Genomic DNA, 27,230 nt, shown 5'->3' with positions numbered 1-27,230 from the left:
TGTGACAATAATAAACCAATTTACCAATGTAAGGCCCCGGGCCAGGTGATGAAGGTGGCATCAGTGGGAAAGGGCGCCCACTAGTCCGTGTGGACGAGTTGGACCGAATGGCATGACTGGGAGCTGCCTGGGTTCCGAGGGAAGTGTTGGACTGTAAAGGGTTAACCTTTCCTGCACAACTTGTGAGACGCCCTTGACCCTGACCGAGCAGCAATGTGCATTGCTCTGCAACAGAATCACACTGAGTCACAACGGGAAAGTCCCTGCCCCAGGTTCATCGGTAACTCCGCCCCCAACCCACCATAAGCCAATGAGAGGCTGTAGAACTGATGCGTCACCAGTTGCCGGCAGAAATGGATCAGTGCGGGTCTGGAATGGTTGGAAGTGGTTCCTCCCCCTGGATCGACCGTGAGCTCCGCCGGACCACCAGCCCAGGGGAAGCCCCTCCGCTCCCCCACAGTCCGCCGTGCCCCCATCCTCCTGGGCAGATCGGAAACCCCTGCTGACGCCGGAAAGCTGAACTAACAACAGGAAATGTTGGAAAGACTCGGCAGGTCGAGCAGCGGCTGTGGAGGGAGGAACGGTCAACAGTTCAGGCCCGGGACCCTTCCTCAGAACGGGTGGGAGTTCCGCGGAAAACATCGCACTGGCTCAGTTACTGGGTCGGGGATAAATAGGGTTAACATTGAGTTGTTGCCCCAGAGTCCGGCCCTTCCCGTGACCCACCGACTGCCCCGCCCAGCACAGTCGGAGAGCCGCTGGTGTGGCCCCCTCCGTCCACTCCACCCAGTGCCCTCTGTACCCAGTACCTGCCATAGCCAGTGCCCACTCATAGATCCACAGAGTCACAGGAACAGGCCGTTCGGCCCATCATTATCTGCACTGACCATCGAGCTGACACCCACCTACACTGACAGTTAACCAACGGCCAATTAACCCACCAACCCGCACGTTTCTGAGACGGGGGAGGAAACCAGAGAACCCGGAGAAAACCTGCGCAGTCACAGGGAGAAGGTACACACTCCATACAGACAGCATCGGAGGTCGGGACCGAACTGGGGTCAGTGGAGCTGTGAGGCAGTGGCTCTACCAGTTGTGCCAGTGAGCTGTCCCAGTGCCCACTGTATCCAGTGTTTACTGTACCTGGTTCCCTGTGTACCCAATGCATCTAATGCCCAGTACCTAGTGCCCACTGTACCCAGTGCTCATTGTACCTGCTTCCTATTTTACCCAGTACTCAGTGCACACTGTTTCCAGTGCCCATGTTAGCCAGTGCCGATTTTAATGGGGTCCGGTCCCGGTCCCGGTTGGGAAGCCCCAGCCTGAGATGTGAGTGAACCCAGCCATCGGTGTGACCCATCCGTTGGGTACACTCACCTGGTCCTGGACTGGAGGTGGAGTGCCCTCTGCTCCATTCCCCCGCCTGTTAACGAGGGGGTGTGAAGAGTAGGATGTGGGGGATGTGAGTGGGGAGTGGTGTGTGGGGTGGGGTTGTATGTGGGTGGGCGTGAGTGGTGTGTGGGGGTGTGTGTGAGTGGGGAGTGGTGTGTGGGGGTGGGGTGTATATGGGTAGGAGTGAGGGGGTGTGAGTGGGGAGTGGTGTGCAGGTGTATGTGAGGGGTATGGGGTAGTGTCTGACTAACAGGCCCATCATGCAGGCTGTCAGCATGGTGTTTACATCAGGCCCAGGTAGATTTTAAATGCTGGGCCCCCATCAGTGCCTGAACCCAGGCAGGTGGTGCAGAGTCCCATGGCAGGAGGTTGCCCTTGGCAACGGGAGGGAGGATCCCAGAACTGAGCCACCAGGTCGGGTTGGATGGTCTGGTGTGGGAGGGGTTGGGGGCCTGGGTTAGTGTCTGAAGCTGTTCCCATCCCTGGCCCCATGCCAACAAGTTGGTGATTGCTCAAGAGATGAGAGAAGCTAGTGGAGATGTTTTGGGAAACATTCATATCACCAGGGAGGAGGTATTTGCAGCCTTACAGCACATTAAGATGCATAAGTCCCCAGGGCCTGACCGAGTGCATCCTCAGACTCTGTGGGAGGCTGGAGGAGAAATTGCGGAGGCCCTTGTAGAGATATTTGCTTCATCGTTAGCCACTGGTGAAGTCCCCAAAGACTGGAAGGTGGCAAATGTTGTTCCGTTGTTTAAGAAGGGTAGCAAGGACAGGCCGGTCAGCCTGACATCAGTGGTGGGGGTTACTGGAGGGAATTCTGAGAGACAGGATCTACCAGCATTTGGATAGACAGAGTCTGATCAGGAGGAGTCAGCATGGCTTTGTGTGTGGGAAGTCGTGTTTGATGAATCGAGCAAGGCCCTCGACAAGGTCCCGCATGGTGGGCTGGTCTGGAAGATTAGGTCCTATGGAATCCAGGGAGAGTGAGTTAGGTGGATTCAGAATTGGCTCGGAGGTAGGAAGCAGAGGGTGGTGGTTGAAGGTTGTTTTTCGGAATGGAGGCTGGTGACTAATGGTGTGCTGCAGGGGTTGGTGTTGGAACCCTTGTTATTCATTATTTATGTAAGTGATTTGGACATGAATGCACAAGGTTTGATCAGTAAGTTTGCAGATAACACAAAATTAGGAGGTGGTGTTGACAGTGCAGAAGGTTATCGCAGATTCCAGGGGGATGTGGATCAGTTAGGGGAGTGGGCCGAGGAGCGGCAAATGGATTTCAATACAGAGAAGAGTGAGGTGATGCATTTTGGAAAGTCAAACCAGTGTAGGACTCGTCCTGTGAATGGTTGGGCACAGGGAGTGTAATGGAACTGAGGGACCCTGGAGACAGGTGGTGAAAGAGGTGTTTAGCACCCTGGCCTTCATCATTCAGGGCATTGAGTATAGGTGTTGGGGCATTATGTTGCAGTTGTAGAAGTTGTTGGTGAGGCCACACTTGGAGCACTGTGTGCAGTTTTGGTCGGGGTTAACTGGAAAGAGCGCAGAGAAGATTTATGAGGATGTTGCCAGGACCAGAAGGCCTGAGTTACAGGGAGAGGTTGGCCAGGCTGGGTCTTTATTCGTTGGAATGTAGGAGAATGAGGGGCGAACTTATAGAAATGTTTAAGATTATGAGAGGCGTAGATAAGGTGGATGGTAACAGTCTTTTCCCCAGGGTAGGGGAGTCCACAACTAGGGGACATAGGTTTAGGGTGAGGGGGGAAAGATTTAAAAGGGACCTGAGGGACAACTTTTTCACACAGAAGGAGGTGAATATATGGAACGAGCTGCCAGAGGAAGTGGGTGAGGCAGGTACAACAGCATCATTTAAGAAGCACTTGGACAGGTACATGGAGGGGCGGGGCTTGGAGGGATATGGGCCGAACACAGGAAATTGGGACTAGCTGGGTGGGCACTGTGGTCGGCATGGACTGGTTGGGCTGAAGGGCCTGTATCCATGCTGGATTGCTCTGTGACTCTCTATGACTCTTAAGTTGCCAGGTCCACCAGTGGCTCTGGTACACACGTGATTCCATGTAAACAGTGGGTCCCCTGCAATGCCACATGTATGATCCCATGTAAACGGTGGGATCCATGCAGTGCCATGCAAGATCCCATGGTAAACCATGAGGGGCCCGTAATTCAGTCACGGGACACTGACTGTCAGGTATCGATCAGGCCCCTCCTGTCCATGGATGCACCTCCCATGTCCCCAGGCCCAGGTGTTTCACCGGTGGCTGTCGGGAGCAGGGAGGGTGAGACAGTTCTGCAGACATACTCCCCAACACCCCCTCCGTCAGAGGTTAGTGTCACAGCCACTTTATGTGGGTAAAGCAGACCCACAGCTGAGATAGGCAGCAGCTCCCCATAGTGTTCCTTGCAGCTACAGGAGGGCCTCGTGAATACACCAAGTGTGAGTGAAGCAGAGCACACGTCCTCCCATCGCCCCTTCTCAGAGTCCCTGGAAGTGAAACCGTACAGGTCAGCTTGACACTGGAGGCTGGAGAAGTGAAACCTGCCTCATGGTTTGAATGGAAGTAACAACCAGTCCAAAAAAAAACCAGACAAGATCACAAAACTTTGACACCAGACTGGGGAATGCAGAACGTTCACCGGACGGAGCCCTGCATTGGGAAACCCTGCCCCTGGTGAGGACCTGACATGGACACATTGATCCCTGGGTCACACAATTCACAGAATGGAATCCCTGTAAAAGGCAGCAACCTTGGCCAGGGCGTATGTTAGACCTGGCCACGGGTGCTTTGTAGGTGAGACAGTCATTGGTTCAGTCTGCTGTCAAGGCTTGAGTTGATAAGGAGACTGGTCCCTGAGGAGGGGGGCAGAGAGCCTTACCATTATATCTAAGATCGGAGCCACAGGTTTAAGGTCAAGGAACAAGATGTTTAGAGGGGATCTGGGGGCCCAAAGGGGACTGGAATCTTATTGGGATGTGGAACGCACTGCCTGGTTGGGCTGAGGGGCCGGGATGTTGGGGGGAGGTGGGGTGATGAGGGGGAAAGGTGGAAGTAGAGATCCCACAAATTTTAAGAAGTATAGAGACAAGCACTTGAATCATCAGACATTGGTGACTATGGGCCAAGTGCTGGTAAATTGGATTAGTGTAGATGGTACTTGATGGTTGCAGACCCTCTGCTGTGGGCCAATCTGTACCTCTTATAATTTCTGTACATCTCTACCTGGTCCTCTTCAGCCTTCTCTGCTCCAAGCTAATCCAGTCCTTCCTCATTATTGAAACATCCTGGGGAACCTTCGCTCCACCCTCTCCAGTGCAATCACATCCTTCCTATGGTGTGGTGACCAGAGCTGTATGCAGTACTCCAGCTGTGGCTGAACCAATGTGTAATAAAGCTGTCCCATAACCTCCCTGCTCAGATACTCTATGCCCCAGCTAATGAAGACCAGTGTCCCGTACACCCACTTCTCCACCATCTCCCTGTGCTGCCACACTTAGGGATCCTTGGATTTGAACACTCAGGTCCCTCTGTTGCTCAGTACTCCCTGGTGCCCTCATATATGTCCTACATTTATTGGTCCTCCCAGAGTACATTGCCTCACACTTATCAGGATTAAATTCCATCGGCCATTGGTCTGCCCAGCTCACCAGCTGATCAATATCATCCTGAAGCCTAACTCTGTTCTCCTCACTCTCAGCCCCACCACCAGCTTTCCTGTCTCTGCGAGAGGAGTCCGGATGTTCCTGTGGGAGAGGAGGCGACTCTTCGACCGCAGTGTTTACTTCTGCCCAGACCTGTGAGTATTTCAGCCATCCATCTGCTTCCGATGGCAATAGACCTGTAATGATGACGATTTATTCTCTCCGCAGAGGCTGACCGTCATGTCGAGTATTGTTAAGGCATTTGAAGGCCATGATCCATTGATTGGATTTGCATCAATAATAATTTGATCTTGTAACTCCAGGATAGCTCCAGGTACAACTGTTGAATCAGCTCCAGTACTCAGGTTCAATCCCGACTTCCGGAACTGTCTGTGTGGAGTCCGCACACGGTCTCCATGTGACCGCGTGGGTTTCCCCTGGGTGCTCCGATTTCCTCGCACATCCCAAAGGCGCTCAGGTCGGTGGGTAAGTTGGCTGCTGTAAATTGCCCCTGTTGGTCTAGGTGAGTGGTAGAATCTGCAGGGAATTGTTGGGAACGTGGAGAGAATAAAATGGGATTTAGAACAGAGCCAGCAAACCATCTGACTGTGCACTGTGTGTGGGTGGGGACTGTATTTCTCTGTCTGACTACGTAGTGTGTGTGTGTGTTTGGGGGGGGATTGTATTTCTTGGTCAGCGCACTGCATGTAGGTGGGGACGTTGTTTTCTTGTCTTACTGCACTGTATATATTTTGTCTCCCTGACTATGTATGTGTGGGGACTGTGTTTCTCTATCTGACTGTGTACTATGCATGCATTCAGACTGTGTCTAACTTTACCAGAGAGTGAGGTACTTGGTATTTAGCATTGAACCTCGCTGGGCTGGGACTGAGCCCGGTGTCCAGCTTCTCACTCAGCCACATTGCATCAAGGTGACAGTGGAGCAGGAACTGCTGCCGTGCACAGCCGCTAATTCTGGGTCTGTTTGTGTCCTGGGAACAGGGAGATTACATATCCGCAGAGGTGTTGAGATAACTTGCCCAATGAATTTCTAAAATCTGCAAGAAAAGCAGGAAATGCTGGAAACACCCATCAGGCCAGTCAGCGTCCGTGAGGAGAGGCACAGATTTAACATCTCAGGTCGCAGACTCTACGTTAGACGTTAACTCCAAAGGCAGCCAATGAGTAGGCTGCACAGTGTTTGCGTCACCTGTTACCAGGAGGGAAATATTCGGTCTGGTTTCTCCTCTCTCACCCTGTGGGTTACCATGGTTCCAGGCGCCCTCCAGAGGAGACTGGACCACCGCACGTCAACACATCCCCAGTGAGGTGGGTGGGACTCAATGGAGTTCTGACCAATGGTAGGCTGAATCTCGTCATCGTCACCAGTTGTCAGGCAGAAGCAGCAGTGAGAGTGAGGATCGGTGGAGCACTTGGGTAGACCCGGGGAACGTGAAACACAATGGAATTGGTTCAGTATTGTGACACATACTGAGAAAAGCTTTTGTCTGTGTGCCATCCAGACAGATCCTTCCATGATGCTGGAACAGACCGTGGGCACAGGGCATTGGCCAATGGGAGCCTGAGGTTACCATCCGGATTGGGGCACAGACTGGGGTGTGAGGTTTTGGGGAAGATGTAGCCCCTGAGGAGGGTACCTGGGTAGTGGGGAGATGGTCTTCTGATAACACTCCTGGTGTGAGCTCCAACAGAGCTCCTGGCACTGAGCACTGAATCCTGGTTGGCACCTAGGACGGTGACATGGGGTCAATCTCCCTTGGCTGAAATGTCGCTGTCATTTGGAGAAGCTGTCTGCCCACTCAGGTGCCTGCAAGGTACAGGCCATCCTTGGGATATTTACCTGGCAGGGGAGAGTCAGTGATCACTGCTGCCGATACTTTATCAGCAAGTGTGTTGAGGACTGTGTACCAAAGAGGACAATACGGGTGTTCCCAAACAGGAAACCATGGATGAACCGGGAGATCCACTCCGTACTGAAGTCGAGGACTTTGCAACCTGTGCTGGGGGGGTGGGGGGGTGGGGGGCGGGCCGACTCTACAAGGCCTGCCCAAAACGTGCCTGTACCTACGCTCAGGCAATGAGACGGGAACTGGCACCGACAGCCCCCAGAGGAATGCTGACACCCCCAACCCCCATCAGTGCAGAGGCCCCAGCAGAGACTGAGACTGGGACTGAGGATAGGCCATCCACTTCAAGCTCCCAAACCCCATTCCCAGTACCTGAGCCCAACAACAGTGCTGCAGTTCACCAAGGCTGTGAGCATGAGGGCTCAGGCTGATCGACAATGGAAAGTATTGGTGATCCCTGAACTCAATTAACTATGGAGATAAAACTGGCTTCTCTAAACGTGTGCATGGTGAAGGGCACTGCGTGATGTGTTAACACCAAGGTCAAGGCAGATGTGACTTTCCTACAGGAGTGTGGGCTGCCTCACCTCCGCAACTATCAGAGGTGGTCAAGGTGGTGGTCCCAGGGATTGTCTGTGCTTGGGGGCAATGGTAGTTGTGTATCTGGCTTGGGGATTCAGCTGCAAGGAGGTAACTTCTCAATCACCGAAGTCAAAGAGGTGGGGGGGGGTGGGGGGCAGGGGTGTGCGGCTCCTTGTGGCTGATGAAAACAGAACATCGAACAGTACAGCCCAGTATGGGCCCTTTGGCCCACCATATTGTGCCGACCTTTTTAAACCTACTCTATGATCAATCTAACCCTTCCCTCCTACACAGCCCATAACCCTCCATTTTCCTTACATCCATGTGCCTATCTAAGAGTCTTTTAAATGTCTATTGTATCAGCCTCTACCACCACCCCTGGCAGTGTGTTCCAGGCACCCACCACTCTCTGTGTTAAAAACCAACCTCTGACATCTCCCCTAAACTTTCCTCCTCTAACCTTAAACAGATGTCCTCTGGTATTGGCCATTGCCGCCCTGGGGAAAAGATGCTGGTTGTCCACTCTATCTATGCCCCTCATAATCTTACACACCTCTATCAAATCACCTCTCATCCTGCGTCGCTTCAAAGGGAAAAGCCCTAGCTCGCTCAACATTGCCTCATAAGACGTGTTCTCTAATGCAGGCAGCATCTGGGTAAATCTCCTCTGCACCCTCTCTCAAGTTTCCACATCCTTCCTATAATGAGGCGAGCAGAACTGAACACAATACGTAAAGTACTCTAACACCCTGCTCCGGCTGATCAACGTGTACACCTCGCCCGTGCTGAGTGAGCGGCTGGCTGTCCTCCAGCAGTTCCCACCACTGCTGGCGACGTCCCTACCGGTCGTTCTGGCCGGTGACTTCAACTGGATCATCGATGCAGCTGGTCGATCCAGCAGTGCCGACAGGACACTGGACAGCAGCTCCAGATCCTGATGGGAACGGTTAAAGATGCAAAGTTGTGCGACACCTTCAGCACCCCTGTGGCTGGAGCACAGCCACAACACACTTGGACCAGAACGGACAGCTCAGTACGGTCCCGGATAGACTTCCTCTTCACATCGGAGGCAGTCGCGGTCAGATCCACCGACGGCACGCCGGTGCTCTTCTCTGACCACTGCCTCCTTCGTGCCTCCTGTCACCTACAGGAGGACCAGAAGGCAGGCAGGGGGACGTGGGAGTTGAATGTCAAGCTGCCAACCCCAGGGAACATGGAGGAACTGAAGAGGGATTACACAGGTTGGAGAACCATGAAGTGACTCTCTGACTGCCCGATTCACTGATGGGAAGAAACCAAGGAGAACGTCAAGAGGTTCTTCATCCTCAGAGGTGTTCAGAAAGCTAGACAAGAGTCAGAGGGAACTGTGCCAACTCCAGACAGACCTGCAGCAACTTCTGCTGCAGTCAAGGGGAGTGGATGTGAGGGAGGAACTCTGAGAGGTGAAGAGCCGACAAGCTGTGCTCTTTGCCTCCAAATCCTCCAAGTTCATCTTCAGATCCAGGGTCTGCTTTGTGGAACAGGATGAGACGTGCTCACACTTCATCTTCCGAAAGGTTCACAGGGGGAGCTCTGTGATCCACAGCCTTAGGGAAGAGGACACCTCAGTAACGTCCTCGCAGACAGACATACTGACGATCTGCAGATCCTTCTATGCCGGTCTGTATTGACAGAAAGGCCGCAGACAGCACAGCCGCCCAAAATGTCCTGTCCTGTCTATCACAGAGATGCTAGATGACAGCAAGTGGGAGGGTCTGGATCAGCCACTGTCCCTGGAGGAGCTGACTGGGTCCATCCGTTCCCTTGGCACGGGTAAAACTCCCGGAAGTGACAGGTTACCGACAGAGCTGTACTCGGCTCTGTGGGACTGGATGGGCCCGGAACTGCTGCAAGTGTTCAACGGTGTGCTTCTGGCTGGCAGAATGTCAGGCTCCATGGGGAAGGGCATCGTCACCCTCAGCAGCAAAGAGAAGGGCGAGAGGAATCAGAGACCCATTTCACTGTTAAATGTGGACAATTAGATCCTGTCCAAGGCCATCGCCAGCTGGGTCAGGTCTGCTCTGGGACAGGTGATCCACCCCGATCAAACCTGTGCTGTACCTGGCAGGAAAATCTCTGACAGCCTTCTACTGCTCAGGGATACCATCGCCTATGTGCAGGACAGAGGGGTTGACACCTGCCTGGTCAGTTTGGACTAGGAGAAGGCCTTCAACAGGATATCCCACATGTACATGTTGGACGTGCTCTCCAAAATGGATTTTGTGGAGGGAATCAGGAATAGGATCTGGCTGCTCTATGCAGATATCTGTAGTGCAGTTCAAATCAATGGGTGGGAGACAGATAGTGTCCCCATCAGGTCTGGAGTCAGGCAGGGTTGTCCACTCTCCCCTGTCTTGTTAATGTGCTGCATAGAACCCTTTGCTGAATCCATCAGGAAGGACGAGAGCACAAGAAGGGTGACGTTGCCAGGCAGTTGAGGCACCCAGGTCTGAACCTCCCTGTACATGGACGATGTCGCAGTCTTCTGCTCGGACCCATGGTCAGTTCACAGATTGATCAGCAGCTGTGACCAGTTCGAGTTGGCATCAGGGCCCAGAGTGAACCGCAGGAAGAGCGAGGCCGTGCTCTTTGGTAACTGGCCCGACCGATCCAACATCCCCCTCACCGTCAGGTCCAACTGCCTGAAGGTGCTGGGGATCTGGTTCGGAGGGGCTGAGGTGTGTAACAAGAATTGGCTGGAGCGGATTGGGAAGGTCAAACAAAACCTGGGTCTGTGGGAATGGCGTTCTCTGTCAATAACTGAGAGGAACTTGGTCATCAGGTGCGATGTGCTCTCTGGGCTGCTGTACCTGGCACAGGTGTGGCCTGTTCCCCGCTCCTCTGCCTCAGTAATCACCCGGGATGTCTTCCAGTTTATCTGGGGGTCCAGGATGGAGCAAGTCCAATGGGTCACGATGCACAAGTCCCTGGAGAATGGGGGCAAAGGTGTACCCAATGTTGCCCTCATCCTGATGCCCACCTTCGTGTGTGGCTGTATCGGTCGGTGTGTGGACCCCAAATACATGGGCACCAAGTGTCGCTATGTGCTGAGGTTCTACATGTCACTGGTGTTGCGGAGGATGGGCCCAGCCCCTCTACCGCCCAATGCCCCAGTCAGCTGGACATTACTGCACTACCTGCCCTTTGTGGAAGAGTTCTTCCAAGTAAACCTCTGACACTGTCTGGCTCAGAAAGTGGTGGGGGGGAGGGTGGGGGAGGAACATTAGTGGAAGGGGGATGAGACAGGAGATTCTATGGATGAGAACATGACTTCTGGATGGTTTGTTGTCTCCCAGGTGCCAGGGTCAGAGACATCTCGGATTGAGTCCACAGCATTCTTAAAGGGGAGGGGTAGCAGCTCGAGGCCGTGGTACACATTGGTACCAATGATGTAGATAGGATAAGGGATGAGGTCCTGAAGAGGGAATATAGGGAGTTGGGAAGGAAGCTAAAAAGCAGGACCTCAAGGGTAGTAATCTCTGGATTGCTGCCTGTGCCATGTGCCAGTGAGGGTAAGAATATGAAGATGTGGCTGACAGATGTGTGGCTGAAGAGTTGGTGCAGGGGTTCAGATTGTGGATCATTAGGATTTCTTCTGGGGAAGGTATGACTTGTAGAAAAGGGACAGGTTACACCTGAACTCAACCAATGTCCTTGTGGGCAGGTTTGCTAGAGCTGTTGGGGAGGGTTTAAACTAGGTTGGCAGGGGGATGGGAACCAGAGAGTTAGGTCAGATGGAGCAGTTGGTATAAAGGTAGATGCAATGCAGAGACTGAAGGATAAGCAGTGGATCGGGCATAAATGCAGTCAGTTGGATGGGTTGAAATGTGTTTACTTTAATGTGAGAAGTGTTAAGGGTGATGAACTTAGAATGGATCAGTACATGGAATTATGATGTTGTGGCCATTACAGAGACTTGGCTGTTGCAGGGGCAGGAGTGGCTGCTTGATGTTCTGGGGTTTACATGTTTCAAAGGGGATAGGGAGGGAGGTAAAAGGGGATGGAGGAAGAGTGGCTTTGCTAATTGGATAGTATCACAGCTGTAGAAAGGGAGGATGTCATGGAGGGATCGTCTACTGAGTCAGTGTGGGTGGAAGTTAAAAACAGGAAGGGACTGATCACACGAGTATTTTATTAGCCCCCCAGTAGCTACCAGGACATTGGGGGGCAGATAAGTAGACAGGTTTTGGAAAGGGGCAAAATTAACAGGGTTGTCATGGGAGACTTCAACTTCCATAATTAATTGGCACCTCCTTAGTGCAAAAGGTTTAGATGTGGCAGAGTTTGTTGGGTGTGTCCAGGAAGGATTCCTGACAATATGTGGACAGGCTGACTAGAGGAGAGGCCATGCTGGATCTAGTACTAGGCAATGAACCAGGTCAGGTGACAGTCCTCTCAGTGTGTGAGCATTTCAGAGACAGTGACCACAACTCCCTGATCTTTTGCATGGACAAGGAGAGGAGCAGATATGGCAAAATGTTTAATTGGGGGAGGGCTAATTACCATGGTATTGGGCAGGAACTTGGGCATGTAAATTGGGAAAAGATGTTATCAGGGAAATGCACAGCAGAAATGTAGAAGCAGTTTAGGGACCACTTGCATGGGGTTCTGGATAGGTTTGTCCCACTGAGACAGGGTGAAGAAACCATGGTTGACAAGAGGTGGGACGTTTAGTCAAGAGGAAGAAGGAAGTGTACTTAAGGTTTAGGAAGCAAAGATCAGACGGGGCTCTTGAGAATTACAAGGTAGCCGGCAAGGAGCTTAAGGGATGGGAGAGCTAGAAGGGGACATGAGAAGGCCTTGGTGAGTAGGATTAAGGAAAACCCCAAAGTGTTCTACATGTATGTGAGGAACAGGAGAATGACCAGAGTGAGGGGAGGGCTGCTCAGTGATAAAGGGGTAAATGTTCCTGGAGGCAGTGGAGGTCCTTAATGAATACTTTGCTTCAGTGTTCACTAGGGAGAGGGACTTGTAGAACAGGCTAATGTGCTGTAGCATCTTGAAGTTGAGAAAGGTAGTGTTGGAGATTCTGAAAAACATTAGGATAGCTAAGTCTCCCAGGGCCGGACAGAATATACCCCAGGTTACTACAGGAAGCGAGGGAAGAGATTGCTGGGGCATTGACTATTATCTTTTCCTCCCTGGCCACAGGAGTGGTACCAGAGGATTGGAGGATGGCAAATGTTCTGTTCAAGAAAGGTAATTGGGATAATCCTTGGAATTTGACCAGCAAGTCTTGTCAGTGGTGGGTAAGCTATTGAAGAAGATTCCTAGGGTCAGGATTTATGAGCATTTAGAGAAGCAGTCTTATTAGTGATGGTCAGTGTGGCTTTGTGAGGAGCAGGTCGTGCCTCATGAGCCTAATTGAGTTTTTCAAGGAAGTGACAAAAAAAATTTAAGGTAGAGCAGTGGATGTGGTGTATATGGACTTTAGTAAATTCCCCATGGTAGGTTCATCCAGAAAGTCATGAGGCATGGGATCTGTGGAAACTTGGCTATGTGGATTCGGAATTAGCTTGCCCACAGAAGGCAGAAGGTGGTAGTAGATGGAGCATATTCTGCCTGGAGGTTGGTGACTAGTGGTGTTCTGCAGGGCTCTGTTCTGGGACCCTTGCTCTTTGTGATTTTTTTTAAATGACTTGGATGAGGAAGTGGAAGGATGGGTTAGTAAGTTTGCAGATGACAAAGGTCGGAGGTGTTGAGGACTGTAGAAGGTTGTTGTAGGTGACAATAGGATATAGACAAGATGCAGAGTTGGGTAGAGAAGTGGCAGATGGACTACAATCCAGAAAAGTGAAGAGATGCACTTTCGAAGATCGAACTTAAAGGTGGAGTACAAGGTTAATGGCAGAATTTGTAACAGTGGAGGAATAGAGGGATCTTGGTCCAAGTCCATAGATCCCTCAAAGTTGCTATGCAAGCCAATAGGGTGGTTCAGGCAAATGGTGTGTTGGCCTTCATTAGCTGGGAGATTGAGTTCTAGAGCTGAAAGGTAATGTTGCAGCTCTATAAAATTCTGGTTAGGCCACACTTGGAGTATTGTTCAGTTTTGGTCACCTCATTATAGGAAGGATGTGGAAGCTTTAGAGAGGGTGCAGAGGAGATTTACCAGGATGCTGCCTGGATTAGAGAACAGATCCCATGAGAAAAGGTTGAGCAAGCTAGGGCTCTTCTCTTGGAGTAATGCAGGATGAGGTGATTTGATAGAGGTGTATAAGACTGAGGGGCATAGAGTGGACAGCCAGCACCTTTTCCCCAGGGTGGCAATGGCCAATACCAGAGGATATCTGTTTAAGGTCAGAGGAGGAAAGTTTAGGGGAGATGTCAGAAGTAGGTTTTAAGAGTGGTGGGTGCCTGGAACACTGCTGGGGGTGGTGGTAGAGACTGATACAATAAGGACATTTAAGAGACTCTTAGGCACATGGATGTAAGAAAAATGAAGGGTTATGAGCTGAGTAGGAGGGAAGGGTTAGATTGATCAAGGAGTTGGTTCATGTAGGTTGGCACAACATTGTGGGCCAAGGGGCTGCTGTACTGGCCTGTTCTGCTGTCCACATGGAACATTATCCATGGGGGGTGGGTGGTCTATCCTGCTCCCTAAACAGATGGTGGGTGACCCAGGGTTCCTACAGCAGTTTTGCTGGAGTTTACCTGAAACATCCCCCATCCCACTGAAGTCTCCCCTGTTTGTATTCTATTTGCCTGCCATTGGACAGTTTTCACTGCACGTGGGGCTGTCCCGTTGGTTATGCTTCCAACTTGATAGTTTTTGGATTTATCTGAATAACAATTGCTGATTAGTTACAACACTGCCAGCAATGTTTGCTGAGAAGAAAATGTCAAATGTTGATGCAATTGTTTGCTTTCTTGACAAGGACCCACTGTTAGAAATGGTGATTGGCCCTAATGTTTGATCTTGCATCTCAAGGCTGTGAATGTCACAGCTTCATCCAATGCTCATGTCCAACGTCTCATTGAAAGAATACACTTTTTCCTGTGCCCTGCATGTTTAAACCTGAAGACAATCTGCCTCCTTCCATTTCTTCAGCTCTAATTCTTCTGATGTGACTTTGTTTCCCCAATGAATGTCCTTGGTTCTGATACTTTGACTGCAGGCTTCCAACAGCACAGCATCATTGGTTGAACTTTGTACAGCCATTAATCTCTAATGTTCCTTGCCGTTTCCAGCAGAGATCTGAGACACCTGCCCTCACTGCTCCTGTACCTACCCCAGTTACCACTCATGCCCCCTCTCCATGATCAAATCTAGGCCCTGTCTTACCACTGCCCTCCCCTGAAATTGCTGTCAGTCATACAGCATGGAAACAGGCCCTTCAGCCGAATTGGTCCATGCTGACAAAGATGCCCATCCAAGCTAGTCCCATCTGTCAGCATTTGGCCCATAACCTAAACATTTCCTATCCATGTACATGTCCAACTGTCTTTTAAATGTTAATGTACCTGCCTCAACCACTGCCTCTGGCAGTTCATTCAACATAAATACCACCCTTTGTTTAGAGAAACATTGCCCTCCAGTTCTTTATTTCCTGACTATGGGGGGGGGGGGGGGGGGGAGCGGGGAGGGAGAAAGACAGGAGAGAGATGGTGACCCTATCTGTGCCCCTCAGGATTCTGTTCACCTCAATAAGATCACCTCTGTCTCTTACACCCCAAGGAGTAAAGTCCTAGCCTGGCCAACATCTTCCTATAACTCAGTCCCTCAAGTCCTGGCAGCATCCTTGTAAATCTTTTCTGCACTCTTTCCAGTTTAATAACATCTTTCCTATAGCAGGGCAACTGAGACAGAACACAATACTCTGTGCAGCCACACTAGCGTCCTGTACAACTGCACCATGACCTCCCAATGTCTATACTCAGTGCCCTGACTTATGAAGGCCAGCATGCCAAAAGCTGCCTTCACCACCCTACCTACCTGTGACACCACTTTCAGGCAACCATGTACTTGAACTCCCAGGTCCCTCTGTTCTACAACACTCCTCAGGGCCCTGCTGTTTGCTGTGAAAGTGCTACCTGGATTTGACTTTCCAAAATGCAACACTTCATGCTTGTCTGAATTAAACTCCATTTGTCATTCCTGTGCACTTAGCTGATCAAGATCCCCTGTAATTTTTGATAACCTGCACTGTCCACTATAACCACCTACTTCAGTGTCATCTGCAGACTTACTAACCACTCCTGTACATTCTTATCCAAATTGTTGGTACAGATGACAGACAAAGGACCCAGCACTGACCTGAGGAACACCACTGGTCACCAGCCTCCAGTCAGAGTAACAGCCTGCCACCATTACCTGCTTCCTGCCATTGAGCCAGTTGTGTATCCAATTAGCCAGCACTCCCTGGATTCCATGTGATCTAACCCTCCAGAGCAGCCTACCAGCCTTGGCCTTCACTCGAACAGGAATGTGGACCTTGAGCTCTCACTCTCACCTTTAAAAGCCTCCCACTTGCCCACAAACAACCTGCTCCAATCTGCCTTTGCCAGCTCCTGTCTCATGCTGTCAAAATTCACCTTGTCCCAACTTACAACTTGAACCCTTTCCATAACTATTTTAAAACTAACAGAACTGTGGTCTCTGGTCCCAAAGGGCTCCCCCACTGTCACCTCAGTCACTCGCCCCATTGCCCAAGAGTAGGTCGAGCTTTGCCCTCTCCCTAGTCGGGTCCTCTAGACATTGCCCAAGGATGATCCTTCAGTAATTTCATCTCAGATCACTGCTGTGACTTTCCACTCAATCAAAAATGCAACTCCCCCTCGTCTTTCCTCCACCTCCATCCCACGTAAAGCCCCTGTACCCTGGAACATTGAGCTGGCAGTCCTGTCCCACCCTTTGCCATGTTTCTGTGATGGTGATAATGTCACAGTCCCATGGAGCTGTCCAAGCCCCAAGTTCATCCACCTTACCTGTCAGGCCTCCTGCATGGAAATAAATGCAATTTAATCCAATGGGCTTTCCTTACCTCCGGCCACTCTCCCACCTGTCCTGCCGATACAACTTGCTGACCTGCATCACTTTCCAGCTTCTCATTTGCCTCCCTGATGCTCGGCAGGGGGTTGGATCCTAAACTAGTTAAACCCTGCCCTGCAGCACCAGCAAATCTGCCCGCCAGGATATTGGTGCCCCTCCAGTTCAGGGGCAACCCATGCAACCAGAAGAGATCCCAATGGTCCAAAACTCTGAATCCCTGTCCCCTGCACCAACTTTTCAGTCACTCGTTCATTTACCATCTCCGCCTATTCTCACCCTCGCCAGCAGGTTGCCCCTGCACTGCCGTCCTCACCTGTTGCCCTCAGTCCCAGTTGTCTTCCCTCCAAAACCCAGTCCCGTCATTGCAAACCACTGCCTTCCTGACCAGTCTCTGCTCGCGTCCTCGACAGGCTCCCTCTGGAGGGCTCTTCAACCCCCTCAACCCCCGACTCTGGAAATAGCTGTAACACTGAACCGCTGGCTGACAGCTGGTCCGGCAGCCCGTGGGTGGACTGGGGACTCCTCGCCTGGTCCCCCTACCCCTGGGGTGATGGCCCGGTGCCCCCACTCTCTGGCTGGGGGGTACTTACTGCGGTGGCGCCAATCCCGGGGGTGGGGGTCAGAGCGTTTCGGTATCTCCAGGTGGGGTGGTGCTGGTGGGACAGACCCAGACAGAGGGTGGGTGGGGAGGCCGGCACGTCCTTCGAGAGTGCGCTGCTTGCTCCCGAGCCACTTCAGAGCCGGGACTGAGGACAAGTGTCCGATGAGGGGGTAACTGTGTGTCTCTCCCCCAGGGGCTCACTCCTTAACCTCCGTGGACAGCTGTCGGTTTAACAGCAGCACCCTCAGGGGCTGGACCTACGTCTGTTATAATGTCTATGACCACAAGCAGATCGCCTACTATGACTTTGCCCAGAGGAAGTTTGTGGCGGTGAAGGAGTGGATACAGGGGAATGTGGACACGTGGAACAGGGAGGAGGCGAAACGGACCTACCAGGACAGGATCCTCACCTGTGGCGGCAATACCCCCCTCGATGAGAGATGGGTGCTGTCCCAGAGAGGTGAGTGGGGGGGGGCTGGTTAAATACCCCTGGGGGGAACGGGACTGCCCCGACCCCCAGTTCCGCAGTGGGGGGGGGGGGTCTCCCTGGGACCGTCCCAACCCCGGGAGCAGTCCCCGAGTATCCAGCCCACCCCGGGCGGACCACCAGGATCCCCCGCGGCCCCAATGGCAGCTGTTAGCTCTGAGCCCCACCCACCCCACGGGGCTTGTCTGCCGGGCTCCAGGCTGTAAACTCCAGTGAACAGCTGGCGAGGCCTGGCATTCCAGGTGTGGGCTCCGTGTGGGTGGGGTACAGAGCAGAAACAGGCCCTTTGGCCCACCATACAAGTGCCCGCCTCCATAAATCCTCCTCCCGGCACTGAGTCAGCAGCCTTCTCTGCCCTGGGGATTCCTCAGGTTCCTGGTATGAGTCCATTCTGCCTGCACCACACCTGGGGTAGGGCGCTGCAGGTTCCAACCCCCTCCGGGTGACGCCCTTTCTCGGGAACCCCTCTCCCTAAACCCACGGTGATGTTTTCAAGGAAATGGAACATTTCACCAGTTCTGTATTGGGGGTTGCAGGAATTTAAATGTGTGCGGGTTAAAATAAAACGCAGCAACCGGAGGCATCTTGTTTGCCACTCATTGTACAGGATGTCCTGCTGGGTTCATGTAGACCGGCCCTGGTGAGGGGGAGTTGTGGCTGGTGAGGGGGTGAGCCGTGTGGGGTAACTCCATCCCACCCATCCCCCTGCCCCCCATCCAGGAGACCGAAGCAGTGTGTGACCCCATGCCAATACCTGGAGCTCCCAGTGATCAGACAGAGGGTACTGCTCCACTCCGGGCCTATCCTTGAGCCCAGATTAATGTCACATGATTGGCAGCACAGTCACTGGGGGCTTTTCTGTTGTCCATCATCATGGGCTGTGGATTTGTTTCAGACCAGTTCAGAAAATCAGTTCAAACCATTGTGGCCATTCTGGATCTCCAACACTGTCCTCTGCTATCCCGCACTAATCCTATGAAACCTGGAAGAGCAGCAACTTTAGGTGAGTGTTCCTGGTCCAAATTGAGCAGGAACTGACTGCCCTTCTGCTTATTAAATCTGCTTGCAGGTTATTGCCCCCTCTGACCGGCCAGGCTGCTTCCTTCAGTCCCAGTGGTGGCCTTTCAATGTTTTCACTTGTCTCTGGTCCCTGTAAACTTGCTTCACTTACTGTTAATGTTGTATTTCCTTGAATATGGTGCCTGGAACACATCAACAATTCCACCCCTCCTGCATCTTTCTCACTGAGGAGATCCCAGTTAACATTAGGGAAGTTTAAATCCTCTACTATAAACCCTGCAGTTTGTCTACTCAACTACTCCTGTCTCTTGCTGACCGCCAGGAAGCCTGCTGTACCAGTGGATTTTAACTTCCCCAATATTAATTGGGGTTGCCTTTGTGCAAAAGCTTGGAGGGGGTGCATCCAGGAGAGCTTCCTCATCCAGAAGATGGTCCATCCAGAGAAGGGGCAGTGCTGGAGCTGCTCTTGGAGAATGGAGCTGGGCAAGTGGTTGGTGTGTCAGTGGGGAGAATGTTAGAGATGGTGACAACTTCCGTTTCAAGGTTATTCTGGAAGTTGGTCCTGGGTTGGAGGTGATGGAAGGAGCTGATTTCAATGTCATAAGGCAGGACATGAAGTGGGAGCAGCTATTTGCAGTTGGTCTACAACAGACACGTGGGAGTCATCTAAAGTAAATGAGTGTTGAGCCAATGCACTTCCACAAAGGAGGGGGAATCTTCACAGTGAGTGTTGGGGGGGGGGGGGGGGCAAAGCCAGTGCACAAGTTATCACTGGATCAGATTAGGAAATGTTGTTAAATGGTGGAGCAGGGTTGAGGGTCTGAGTGGCCGTCTGCTTGTTCATGTGTCGATCTGAGAACTGTTCCCTCGGATTGGAAGGAAGAAAATGGAACCCAGAGTTTAATGGGGGAGGGGGCAAAGTGACAGAGCAGTTAGTCTGATAGCAGCAGCAGGGAAAGTACTGGAATCTGGATGTGATAGTGGGGCACTTGGAGAATGATGGGATTAGGCAGTCAACATGGATTTATGAATTGGAAACAGATGTTCATATTTATTGGAATTAAGGTTTTACCATGAAGAATGGATGAAGACAAACCAATTGATACACCTGGAATTCTAGAAGGTCTGCAAGCTGCTCCACTAGAGATCACAAAACAATGTGTACAGTGTTGGGTGTGATGCACTGGAGTTGTTTAATGAACAGGAAATCATGGGAAGCTTATTCTCAGGGTGAGGGACTGTGACCAGTGGGGGTGCCACAGGGATCAGTGCCAGGGCCCCAGCTGCTTAGTTTGTATCTGATTTGGAGATGGTCAAGTATAATGTATTCCAGTTTGCTGATACACTGGGGAGGCAGTGTGGGCTGTGAGGAGGGTGCAGAGGCTTTGGGGTCACACAGGCAAGTCAATATAATGGGGTGAAAGTTTACTGGGATGGGGGGATATGAAGTTGTCAGATGGGTCAAGATCTTATTGAGTAGTTGGCTTGAGTGACCTACTGCTGATGGTTAGTGGGTGGGGCACTCTGCAATGAATGAAGAGCTGAGTTGAAGTGGAGAGATGGAAAGGTGTTGGTGTCCACAGGGCCAGGGTCTCCTTGGACATGAATCACTGAAAATTGATCTGCAGGTTCATGATATGCTGGCCTTTATTACAAGATTTGGAGCAGAGGGGAATTGTTCCAATTGTGTAGATCCCTTGAGAATATGGTGTAGAGTTCTGGTGTCAGTGTCTAAGGCAGGATACACTTGTAACAGGGAGGGCAACATGTTCACCAGGTTGTTTCCATGGTGAGAATGCAGTGGGGTGGACAGAAGGAAAGCTTAATTGCAGGAAGGTAGAGAGGCAGACCAGGAAATGGAATGATGCAGAGAGGGCTGCATCTGGGTAGGTACAAGGCAAGTTTAGAGGGTCCATCTCAGACTAAGGGACTGGCAATTGGGCACTTCACCCAGGAGGTATGGAGAGCTTTGGCATTCTCTACCCAAGAGAACTGGAGGCTTTGCTCTGTACATTCAAGATGGATTGATGTATTTTTGGACATTGAGGATGGGTTAGTGCAGGAAAATTTACTGAGGTAGAAGATCAGAGGAGGCCCTGCTGAATGGTGGAGCCGGCACAAGGAGCTGAAGGGTCTTACCCCATGATTTATTCCTTTGCTTTGTACTTGTCCAAATTTCCTCTTTTGGATTGAGTTCCATGTCACCTGCCCAAAATGTTTGTCTGTGCTAATCATAGCCAGTTGTCATCACTGAAGCCAACTGCTGGCAGCTTCCCTCCCTCTGGTGGTCCAGCAGTCACAGCCCTCTGCTACTCCCTGCTCGTGAGGATCAAACAATAGATCAGTGTTTGCTCTTTCTAGTTTTGAGGGATTTTGGAACCAAATTCTATTCCATCAATAGTTTGTTCTGGTGTTCAACTTGTTGCAACTATTGTACGTGCTGCAACTTCCACATTGGTTTTGAGGAGGATAATGAAATGGGAGCTTCCATCCATTTCTTTGTGGCTTCTCTGATCCTTTGTGACCAACTATTCCCAAAGCTAAATGCACGTTTAGTTTGCCTGATAATCTGTCTTTGCCACTAAAACACTTAGTTCTTTCCACAATCATCCCCGTGAGTAATGAAATACTGCTGTCATAAACCCTTTAACTCCTGTTGGAATGGAATTTGGGAGTTCAGATGTTGAGCAATGGAATTGTACATTCCATGAACGTGCAGTTCCATTGCTCAACATCTGAACAGCAATGGCTCTCCAGTGGTTAAGTTGTCTGTCCCCATTCTAGGTGACCTGTCATACTTGGAAGGCCATGGAGATCACGCCACATGCAAGTTACCAGGTCAGACTTCGGGTTGAATTGTTTGCCAAACCCAGTGACTACTGAACACTGGAATGAGTGGAGGATCCTCTGGCCCTTCAGAAACAGCAGCTGGTAGTTGCCTGACCTGTGTGTGTGTGGCAGTGCTGGACCTCTGGACAGTGGGTATCTGCCTCTGCTATAACATCAGGCTACTGTTGGCCAAGTTTTGGCCGGACTTGGTGGGGATGTTGAACTCAGAGTAAAGGAGTTCTGTGAGGTTCCTTCATACTGAACAGCTCCTGTGACAGTGGATAAATACTGTGCAGTTGGGACAAAGCCTGAGACAAAATGTGCTGCCCCTAAATTCATTAGTCAGTGGGAATCTCCACCTTCCATGGATTAATCTTCACCAGAACATCAGTTGGTTCTTAAAGATGGGAGTATTCAGCAGCTGGGTGCCAGCTGTGGGAGGGGGTGCAGTTTGGGCAACACCAACCAATCAGATTCTGAAGCTGCCCGGTTCTACATCTCTAACCCTCTGTTTTCTCCCCTAGTGGAACCTGAGATCACAGTCCGACCTAAAATGTCCCCCTCCCACTCTGGGCAGTCTGCCCTGCTCACGTGTCATGTTACTGGGTTTTATCCTCCCCACATCAAGCTGACGTGGCTGAAGAACGGAGCCCCAGTTCCCACCGGAGCCATCAACATGGACCTGCTGTCAGACGGTGACTGGACCTATCAGGTGGAGGAACTCCTCCAGTACCACCCAGTGTCTGGGGATAAATACACCTGTCAAGTGGAGCACATCAGCCTGAGAGAGCCCAAGACCATGGACTGGTGTAAGGTGCAGGACAGCTGGAGCCAGTGCTCTGCAGCCTTTGTCTCAATGTGTGTGTTCTCATTTCTACACTTTGTGCCTGATCCAGTTCAGTAGAAGGTACACCTGTTCTACAGGGATTCCTGTCATTCTGTATTCCTGCTGTTCTCTAAATTAAAGCATTGTACTGGGTGTTTCCATTATAGACTTGCATCCCACCCATGGCAACCACAACAAATGCCACTCGTCCACTTTCTCCTTCCACTCTCCTGCAGCTTGTACCTCTGCTACCTGTTCAGTAGAGCTGTGGGATTTGTCAAAAATACTTCTAACTTCTTACTCCATGTTCCAATCTTTCTCTCTCCATTCCAGACTGTTCTGTAGGAGTTCCCTTCCTTGCACCCACATCTGGTTGTGCCATTACACCTGGTGGTGGCTCGACCAGCTGTGAACCTGAGTACTGTAACTACATCCAGAGATGTGGCCCTTGCAGACCTGACCCAGAGAGGGCGGCAGCAAACTCCTGACCACAAAGCTGCCCCTAGATCTGTGGCATGGATGTTCCCTCTGGCACCTGTGGGCATCAGCCCTCCCTGGTCACAGGAGTGATGCTGGAAGATTGGAGGACTGGTGTACTGGCTGAAGGAAGGAACAGTTGAATCAAGTAATTCTGGGTCAGTTTAACATCAGCACAAGGAAGGTATTGGGATCCATTCTAGGAGGCAGAATAGAAAAGGCCAATTAACTTGGCAGTCAGTCATGCAGCACAGAGAAATGGGCCCTTTGGCCCAAATGGTCCATGCCAAACAAGATGCCCCATCCAAGCTAGTCCCATTTGGCCCATAAACTAAACCTTGTAAAAGTTGTTATTGTACCTGCCTCAAAGCACTTCCTCTGGCAGCTTGTTCCACATATCACCTTTTGTGTGTGTGTATATTTTCTTAAAAAAAGTTCCCCCTTGCCTTAAACCTATGCCCTCTAGTTCTTGACTCCCCAAATACTGAGTACATTCACCCTATTGAATCCCCTCTTGATTTTGTATACCTGTTTCCTATACTCTAAGAAGTAATTGGGGTGGCACGGTAGCGTAGCGGTTAGCGTGACGCTATTACAGCGCCAGCGATCGGGGTTCGATTCCTGTCGCTGACTGTAAGGAGTTTGTACGTTCTCCCCGTGTCTGCGTGGGTTTCCTCCGGGTGCTCCAGTTTCCTCCCACATTCCAAAGACGTACGGGTAGGTTAACATGGGTTTAAAATGGGCGGCACTGACTCGTTGGGCCAGAAGGGTCTGTTACCACACTGTAAATAAAATTTAAAAAAGTAAAAAATGATAAAAGTAAGTCCCAGCCTGTCCAACCTCTCCCTATAACTCAGTCCAAGTCCTGATAATGTTCTCGTAAATCAGGGGCCAGTTTTTGTGGTAACAGGAGGGTTGACATCAGTACATTTATTATCTGCACATATTTTGACAAGGTCCCACATAGAATTCAAAGTAAAAGGCCCATGGAATATGGGGAAGTGGTAAATTGGATTGAAACCTATTTAGTGCTGGGCAACTGAGGGCAATGGTGGGTGGGTGTTCCGGTATTCCATCCTTGCTTTCTGCACCATGTTAATGATTTGGGCCCAACTGTTCAGGGCATGAAGTTTGCAGTTTACAAGATCAGAATGGGGGAGCTCTAGACTGGAAGAACCCATCAGACAGCATGTATGGAGAGAAACAGCCAATATCTCTGGTCTGGGACTCTCCCAGAACTGGGAAGGAGGAAGAAGTTGAATATGGTCTGTTCAAAAGTATCGAGTAGAATTGAATGAAATGAACTGAGGTGCAGCAAGGTACAGGGTGGACCAGTTGCTGGGGACTGAGTGTAGAGGGATGGGGACCTTTAAAGTTGGCAGTGCGGTTCAGTCAGTTATAACCATGGAAGGGATGCTGGCACATGAGCAGAGACAGAATACAGGACAGGAGGTTGTTAGAACTGGACACAGCACCAGTTACACCAGCCCCTGCCAATGTTTCAGTGTCACCCACTGCCTCTCTAACTCTGTCTGACGTCACTCCCTGCACTCTGCCTCCTCCACTTGACCAGTTGACCTGTGACCAGCTCAACCACTGCCTGTTCTCCACTCTCTGCTCTGTGGACCAGTGGGTTTGGAGACATTCTGTTGGTGAAATCAGAATCCCATGCCAACACTGGAAGGGATGGTAGCTGTTAATTTGCTGCCCAGTTAAACATTCAGGTGTGGGAAGATGTGTAAATGGTATTACTGAGTGTGGTCACTGACCTGAAGTTGCATTTAAAGGACCTGGTGTAATTCCCACCTGGGCAACAGAGCCTGGACTTCACTGGCCCCAAGACCCTGTCAGAATTCACTCCTCAGCCGCTCTGTATCCGTTCCTCTGGTCACTGTGTCCGGCAGAGCCCACCGGGGCACACCGGGAGCTGCTGAGTGAGGTTTGTCCAGAACCAGCCCCTCCCTCTGACCACTGCCCTCCACATCCCACAGGGCGTGGACCCTTGGTCCTGAGTAAGTTACTGACCTGGGACAGTGGGGACTGTTCCCCAGTCCCAGACCCCACTGGGTGTGTCTGGGTCCCAGACCCCCAGTCCCACTCTAACACTCACTGTTTCCCTCGGACAGAGGTGCAGAGCTTGCCTGAATCGGAGAGAACCAAGATCATCGTGGGAGCGCTGGGCTTTGTGTTCAGGCTGCTCATCCTGCTGGCTGGAGTTATAATGAAGCTGAGGAACACTAAAGGTGAGCTTTTGCCTGAGGAGTTGGCACCGCACCCTCTGCTCTCAGCCCAGATAATGTGCATTTCTTCTGTCCATCTACTCGGGGATTTACTTTAAATGGAAATCTAAAAACCATTAAATTACCAAAATATAATGAACCTTTTCCAGCGAATCTGCCGCCTTTCCTCAGGATCAGTGACAGCAGCATGGAAGTGATGGGCTGAAGGGCCTGTCTGTGTTGTACAACTCTGGCTCTATGGTCCCATCCAGTGACCAGGTTTATGGTCACCCCCCAGGGTGAAGCTGAGGGGGGGAGTTGCTGGATCAGGACCCTCCCCATCACTGCTCCACCCCTGGCTCAGGACCATCAACATCTCTGGGGCTGGAGGTGGACACCAGCTCATCTCCAGCTGCCTGTTTACATCCCCCACTGGTGGGAGTCCAGGATGGGCCAAGACTGACCCCTGAATCACAGCTGTCACTGTTACCCTGGCAGGACAGTATTTCCCACCCCCTGTGAATACAACTGGTCCTCACCCCAGGCACTGAGGCAGGGCTCAGCCACAGGGCAAGGTCAGTGGGAAGCTGAGGTTTTCTACATTGTGCTTCTGCTGGACCAGGAAAGGGAGTGGGGAATTCCTTTCTCAGCTGGAATTTCTGTTCAAATATCTCCAGCTGTAGTACAGGTTGTCCAGTGCTTCAAAAACAGTGAACTGTGAGAAATGGGCTGTGGTGATAACACCACAATAGTGGTGTGTGACCTGACTCAGCCTGGGTTTAAAACTCCAAGGGTGCAGTGAAGATGTAGTGGTTCCTGCTTTAATCTGCTCTGTAGCCAGATGTTAATGGCTCTTTAAAATCTAGTGCAGTAACTTACTGCAAGGGCCATGGAGTGTGTAAGTAGAGCTGGGGAGCCCACAGCTGGAGCACTGGCCAGTTGTCTCCATATCCAAGGATGTGCTGGTGTTGGAGACTGGGGGGAGTTCAGTTCCTCTCTGGGATGAAAGGGTTAAGTGTGAAAAGGCTGAGCTGAAACTCCAGCTTAGACAGAAGTGAAATTGGGACAAAATTGAAGGGGTGTTCAGTTTCTGAATAGGATTTCCCTATTTCAGGAGACGAATTTCTCTCAGATGGATCCAGGCCCTTTGGCCCAACCAGCCCAGTTTCAGGGTGGTTACTTGATGGAAATCTTTACCCCAGGGAACTGGAGGTGGAGCCATTGAAAATATTCAAGGTGCTGATTGACAGGTTAAGCTGCAAGGGGCTGAGGGCCAGATGGAGGGGAAATGGCTGAGGCTGAGACTGGATCAGCTGCAGTGAATGGTGGGGTGGGGCTGGGACTGAACAATCTGTTACTTAAACTTTATAAAAGCTGAGCTTTATGAAAGCACAGTCCCACAGCACTGAGGCAGCCACAAGCAGTGGGTGGGCCATGTGGTGAGGAGCAGAGGGGTTTCCTCCCCCATCCTGAACCCCAGCCTGTCAGCTTGACCAATCAGCTGCAAGGGTTGAGCTGCCTCCGGGCTGTTCCCTGCTCACAGTCCTGAGCCCAGCTGGTGTCCAGCCCAGATCACCGTGCCTGTGGGGCCCATTCTCTCAAGCAGTGTCCAGCCCAGGGCTGCCTGTCCTGGGTTAGTGTGGGGCCTGTGTACGGTACAGTGGTCACATGATCTCAGAGGGGATATGAAGGTGGGACGGTCACTGGGGACCCTGTGTACAGTACAGTGGGCACGTTACCTTTGGGAGGGGATATAAAGGTGGGACGGTCCCCATGCCCCAGTCTGGACCCTGATCTCTCTCCATCCTCTGTTCCAGGTCTGATGGGCCCCGCGATCAGTTAACCGAGCCCCGGGCACGGTGCAGCTTCTGCCCTCGGTGACGGGATGATGAAGCAGCCAGCTGTCCCGGGACTGGGACGTGACTCCGGCCCAGTGGGTCGGGAGCTGCTCCGTCTCGGCTTTGGAAACCGCTCAGTCCACAGCAGTGCAGAGGTTCACCGGCAGCTCGTCCCTGCTGAATGCCCAGTGTGGCTGCAGCTTGTTGTAACCTGGTGTTCGTCCTGTTCTCACTGGTGCAGGGATTGGCCCCCAGTCTCCTCGTAACACCCCCTCTATTTCACTGTAACTGTAAATCTGCATCTAAATGTTACTGCTCTCTACAATTTATAAATGATTTTATTGCAAATATTGATCTTTGTACCTCCTGATGGCTCGGTTTTGATTAAAGACATTGGGACACCTA

At 51.4% G+C, this 27,230-nt stretch overlaps 1 protein-coding gene across 1 annotated transcript; it reads left to right on the top strand.

Annotated features, from left to right (window-relative positions):
• The first annotated feature begins 329 nt into the window (after positions 1-329).
• LOC127585985 (H-2 class II histocompatibility antigen, E-S beta chain-like) lies at positions 330-27,230 on the top strand. Its single transcript, XM_052043743.1, is given in 7 exon segments — positions 330-408; positions 555-620; positions 5,107-5,205; positions 17,323-17,589; positions 21,990-22,274; positions 24,895-25,011; positions 26,805-27,230. Coding segments are annotated over 7 exon segments (939 nt in total). The 3' UTR covers positions 26,831-27,230.

The sequence above is a fragment of the Pristis pectinata genome, chromosome 34 (genome assembly GCF_009764475.1).
Source record: "Pristis pectinata isolate sPriPec2 chromosome 34, sPriPec2.1.pri, whole genome shotgun sequence".
NCBI classification, from domain to species: Eukaryota; Metazoa; Chordata; class Chondrichthyes; order Rhinopristiformes; family Pristidae; genus Pristis; species Pristis pectinata.
This window is presented reverse-complemented; position numbering and strand designations above follow the sequence as displayed.